The sequence below is a fragment of the Bremia lactucae genome, linkage group LG7, assembly GCF_004359215.1.
Source record: "Bremia lactucae strain SF5 linkage group LG7, whole genome shotgun sequence".
Taxonomy (NCBI): Eukaryota; Oomycota; class Peronosporomycetes; order Peronosporales; family Peronosporaceae; genus Bremia; species Bremia lactucae.
The window spans coordinates 3667111-3672659 of NC_090616.1; the positions used below are offsets into that span (position 1 = coordinate 3667111).

Below are 5549 nucleotides of genomic sequence, written 5' to 3' on the forward strand. Positions count from 1 at the left end.
AGAAATATACGCTCGCAATACATATTAAGTGTTATCTATAGAGATGACAGTTTGATTGGTAAAAATAGGTATTTAAATTTAATACGTACTTGGTAAGTGCGCACGAGGAGACGGATTACCGCTCCCGTGACGACACTTAACCAGAGTACTCAGTGTGTTGGGTGAGGTCGCTAACGCGCTCACCACAACTAACTCACTGCACGCAAGAGTAGCAGGTTTAACCGCTTCCTCGCTGTGCTAGGGTGTGTGTCTAAGTAGAACGTGGCCGCATTACGACGTGCCCGCCTACATAACGATACACCTCGTTATAGTTACAATCTGTCCTCTGAATAAAATGGAAATTTAAGAAAATACTCGAATGTATCACGGCAACGAGCTTAAAATTGTTCTTGCCACTGTGCATTCCTTGCATAGTCAATGTATCTTTGATAGGTGCCTTCTAACTTCATCATGTACCCCAGGCAATCGACGAAGTCAGTGTCAATTTGCTTCCATCAAGCTGCGTCTGCTAAAGGATGTACCTTTCAAATTTTACCCACGGCCTCTCGGCGGCCAATGAGCTCGTCGCATGAAGACGTGCGTGCGAAATGTTCCCAGTAGGAAATCTACAGCAAAAGACTAAAGCCACATTAATCAATGGGTGGCGCATCTACCAAAGAAGCGTTTACTCAGCCCGAGTCGCCACCAGCTAAAGCCGGCGATAACTCCTTGACGCAACAGAAGCCGTCGTTTCGTACTTTATCTGCTAATCAGCGCGCCACAACCTTCGATGAGCGTGTGCACCTGCGCGCAAGCGAAGCGTCGCGAGGAAACCGCGTGATGCTTGGGCTCGGCGCCACGTCGGAGTTTAGGCCTTTGCAACGTGCGGCTACCTTCGACCCTCGTTTGCGCTCTCAAAATCAAGTATTTATGGCATCTGACGTGATGCACCGGCGCTTCTTTAACGTACGCGAACGGCGCGTAAGCACCAGTACCGATCGCATTTTGTTCCGCATCGCTGAGAGCGACACGGAGCGTCAGGAGGCTATTGTGATCGTTGATCCGTACTCGTCGGGCATGTCCATGGCCGAGAAGGTTCTCCAGCGTGGCTTTCTTTGCGTCTGTGTGTACTCGGACACCCTCGAGGTGACCCAAGAGCGTATTGCACACGTTCCTAGCGATCTTGCATCAAAGTTTCTGGCTATCATCTACCACGATGGAGAAGTTGAGCGCAAAGACGAAAGAAAGGCGCTACAATACACTGTGGCTGCACTAAACCGCTTAAAGAACATTGACGTTGTTGGTGTCTTTGCCGGCGCGGAGACGGGCGTACTACTGGCTGATAAGCTGTCAGAGCACTTAAATCTCATTACTAACGGCACAAACGGATCAGCAGCGCGCCGCAACAAATACTTAATGGGTGAAGTGGTGCGTAGCGCGGGTCTCCGTGCCGTAGCTCAGGTGCAAGCCACGAAGTGGTCTCAAGTCGAGAAATTTATAGCTGAAGAGCTTGAGCCTGTGTTTAAGATCAATGGTGGAAACTTCAAGGTTATTGTAAAACCTGTGGAAAGTGCTGGAAGTGATGATGTGATGCTCTGCCACTCGATGGACGAAGTTAAAGCTGCTTTTGGCAATATCCAAGGCAAAATTAATGCCCTAGGGCTCGAGAATCAGGCTACTTTAGTTCAAGAATATTTGGAAGGGACAGAGTACGTCGTGGACACAGTCAGTCGCAATGGGGTGACGAAAGTAGTGGCTCTGTGGGAGTACGATAAGCGTGCAGTGAACGGCGCGTCTTTCGTATACTATGGGGTTTTGTTACGCGCAGCCCCCGACGGCTCCGTATTGGCCAAAGTGGCTGATTACGTATTGAAGGTTGTAAGAGCATTAGGGATTGCTCATGGCCCTGCGCATGCAGAAGTGATTGTTGAGCGAGGCGAAGCGTGTCTTGTGGAGATTGGTGCTCGCTGTCACGGCGGCTCTGGCTCATATTTGCCGATCGTAATGCCCTGTCTTGGATACAATCATGTTGATGCGGCGTTGGACTCGTATTTGGATGCTGAAGCGTTTGAGCGTCTACCAGAGCGTCCGAAGGAATTGAAGCTGCACGGTTGCGAAGCAATGTTGGTGTCGCATGAAGCTGGTAAGCTTGCAGGGTACCCTGGTCATGAGGATCTAGCGAATTTGTCATCGACGGCATCAATTATATGGTATACACACGTTGGGGAGGAGCTTTCAATCACAATTGATATGTTTTCGACTCCTGGTAGTGTCATTATGGTGCACGCAGATGAAGACCAGCTAAATTGTGACTACGCACGAATTCGTGAACTTGAAAAGAAGGGACTTTTTGCGCTTGAGCCGCCAACAAAAGATTACACAAAAGAAAAGGTTGCAGGTGGTGTTGTGGTGGTTGTAGATCCTTTCTCGACTGGTGCTGTGCTGGCTCATGAGGTGATGGCCCGAGGTTATGATTGCATATGTGTGTACAGTGACCGCTTGGAGAATATTGAGAGTGTGGCGAGTTTAATACCTGAAGGTTTAACGCTGGAGTTTGCAGCAACTGTTGCATTTGAAGGGAATCTAGAGGAGACTGTGAATGCCATACGCAAGGCTGCGGAGAGAATTGCAAATAAGCAACCGCAAAACGTTGCGCAGCAGATAGAAGTGAAGACTTGTGCGACGATTTGCGCAGTTTTTGCAGGTGCAGAACTCGGTGTTAAGCTTTCGGATGCGCTCACGGATTCGTTCGGACTTGCAGGCAATATAATGACACACGTCAACGCACGACGCGACAAGTATTTGATGGGTGAGACCCTTCGGTCGTCTGGCGTGCGTGCTGCGAAGCAAGTGAAGGCCAAGACATGGACTGAGGCTGAGGCATTTATCACGCACGATCTCAAGCCAGAACCTTTTGAGGTGGTCCTTAAGCCACTTGAAAGCGCGGGCACGGAAGATGTTATTTTGTGTTTATCAATTGAGGAAGCAGAACGCACGTTTAACGGGATTCTCGGTAAGATTAACGGTCTCGGAATTGAGAATGATGCCGTGTTGTTACAGGAATATTTGGAGGGTGACGAGTATGTTGTTGATACGGTCAGTCGCTGGGGAAAGCACAAGGTGACGGCAATTTGGAAGTATGATAAACGTCGCGTGAATGACGCTGCTTTTGTGTATTTCGGACTCTCCCTGGTACCTGCTGAGGGAATCGTTAACGATATGATTGACTACCAATTTCAAGTGTTGGATGCATTAGGGATTCGCAACGGGCCTGCGCATGGAGAAGTTAAATTTTGCCACGGATCACCTGTTCTTATTGAAGTTGGCTCGCGTTGCCACGGCGGTGAAGGCGCATGGGTGCCCATTGCTGACATTTGTGTTGGTTACAATCAAGTTATAGCGGCTATTGATTGTGTGTTAGACGAAAAGGCATTTGAATTGCTCAGTGATCGGCCTCAAAAATTACTTGCTTACGGCTGCGAGGCTATGCTTGTGTCGTACAAAAATGGCGTGTTGAAGAGGATGCCAGGCATTGCGGAAATTGAAAGAATGCCCGCCTTTCTAAAAAAGGAGTTATTTGTTGCACCGGGGGATAATATGCGTCAGACAGTTGATATGTTTACGACGCCGGGCAGCATTATGCTATCGCATGAGGATCGCGATGTTCTAGAGAACAATCTAGCACGTATTCGCGAACTTGAATTGGAGGGGTTGTTTGAGGTGGAGTAGAGTAATGCATGTGGTGTGTTTGTTTTATACTTCGATAAACATTTACGTTTTGGGTGATACAAAAGGCAATTGCTTGCCTTGCTTCTCCGCAGAAGTGATTTTGCATGATATGATCAATTATTTCTGTTTAATCAGTCACGACAAATTTTCCGAATTGCAAGATGATCGAACAAAGGCGTATAATACAATTAATTTATTTTGTTCCAGGAAAGAAGACAGAACAAATATGTAATGGGGCACACATTGCAGTACCGTTGTTGTTGTACATTTACTTTATAGGTAAAATACCCTTTTATCATATTCTAAAATAGGTAATTACTAAAATCCCATTTTTTATGAGTAACAAATGGTTCGCCGCCAGATATAAATCTGACGGCCGAAATCTATTTGTAAATTAGCTAAAGTAAGGTTTTAGATTTATATAATTTAAAAAAGTTTAGTTCCCCTTTTGATCTTAAAGCGTCAAGTGCCTTCCTAAGGCTTGCACATTGATCTGTTAGAGATAGAAGCCTTTCTAAGGTACATACTCTCGGGCACTAGTTGCCAATTGGCTCTACGAACCCCTGAATCCCTTGAACTAGGATTCACCAAGCTTTATAAGCTTGTACGACTCCCTGAGAAGTCTTCCTCTGACTTAAGGAGCGAAATAGCTCCATTACACCTGGTAGCAGTAGTAGTTAATCTACGCCTGAGTATTGATAAGACTAAGCCTTACTGAAATGGAAGAGTTTTCAGAACTTCGGAGGCGCAACGCGTAGCGTATGGCAAGCTCAGAACTTTATTTGGGCTTGAACATGTGGAGTTCATTATATCCCAGAGACCAGAGGTCCTGCATGCAAGGCTTGAAGCCTTCATGCAATTTGAATCCTCCCTGATCGGCCAGGCTCAAGATCTTCTTGCGGCATCTATACCAACTCGGTAAATCTCTGTACCTGAATCAGAGCCTAAGGCTCGCCCTTAGTTGTCAATGTAAATACATTTGATGGAAAGAGGAGGAAACCTCCCTTTTTGTGGATTAAGCAGATGGAGATGTCCATTGACTCCGCCTTGTTCTTAACAGAACGGCAAAAGGTGGCTATTGCCATTTCTAAACTCGGAGGTAGGGCCAATGGAAATGGCACTATCGTGCAGCACGTCCGTAAAACGACGCTTGTCCCTCATGGGAGTCACTGAAACAGCAAATAACCAGCATGTTTGCACCGCCTGATCAGGCTTTTCGCATGCGAGCACGGCTCCTAGCGACTCAACAGGGTAAAAGAACCATAGGGGACTTTGTCCAGGAGTTGAGAACTCTCGTAGCACCTATGCATCAAGACTCGGTGCAAGAAGCAATTGTAGTGACCATCTTTATGGGGAGGGGGTCTCAATAAGGGCGTTGACCGGACGGAATTGTTCCGATCTCATCCGGCTACGTTCGAAGAGGCAGTTGCCGCAGCGCTACGCGCCGAGTTTGACTTTAAGACTGCTCGCGTTAGCACGCCTGTCTACCGAACAAGCTCTTCGAGCACATGGGTTTCGTCTAATAGAGCGGAACCTATCGATTAAAGCCTCATTGAGGAAGGAGAAGATGCTTTTCAAGCTGTGGAACAGCATAAGACCATCCGTAGATGTTATATGTGTGGAAGCACGAAACATTTACGCCCTGCCTGCCCTCTTCGAAATTCGCGTAATGCTCGAAAGAGCTCCAACTCCGACCTATACCAGAGATCTGGTACGGTGCGGGAAAACATCGATACCCAGTAGGTGCGGGGCGCCCTACTGGAGAAGACCTAGGCTCTGTTGAACCTCTAGGAGGTGATAGTAAATAGGACCTAACCCCAATTAGCTCGGTGCGTAATGGC

General features: G+C 47.3%; 1 protein-coding gene across 1 annotated transcript; it reads left to right on the plus strand.

Moving 5' to 3' along the window:
- Window positions 1-636: 636 nt before the first annotated feature.
- Window positions 637-3708, plus strand: CCR75_008649 (uncharacterized protein; the record flags this gene model as incomplete). Its single annotated transcript, XM_067966699.1, has 1 exon — window positions 637-3708. The coding sequence occupies one exon, from the start codon at window positions 637-639 to the stop codon at window positions 3706-3708; it is 3072 nt and encodes a 1023-aa protein (XP_067814777.1).
- Window positions 3709-5549: the final 1841 nt, after the last annotated feature.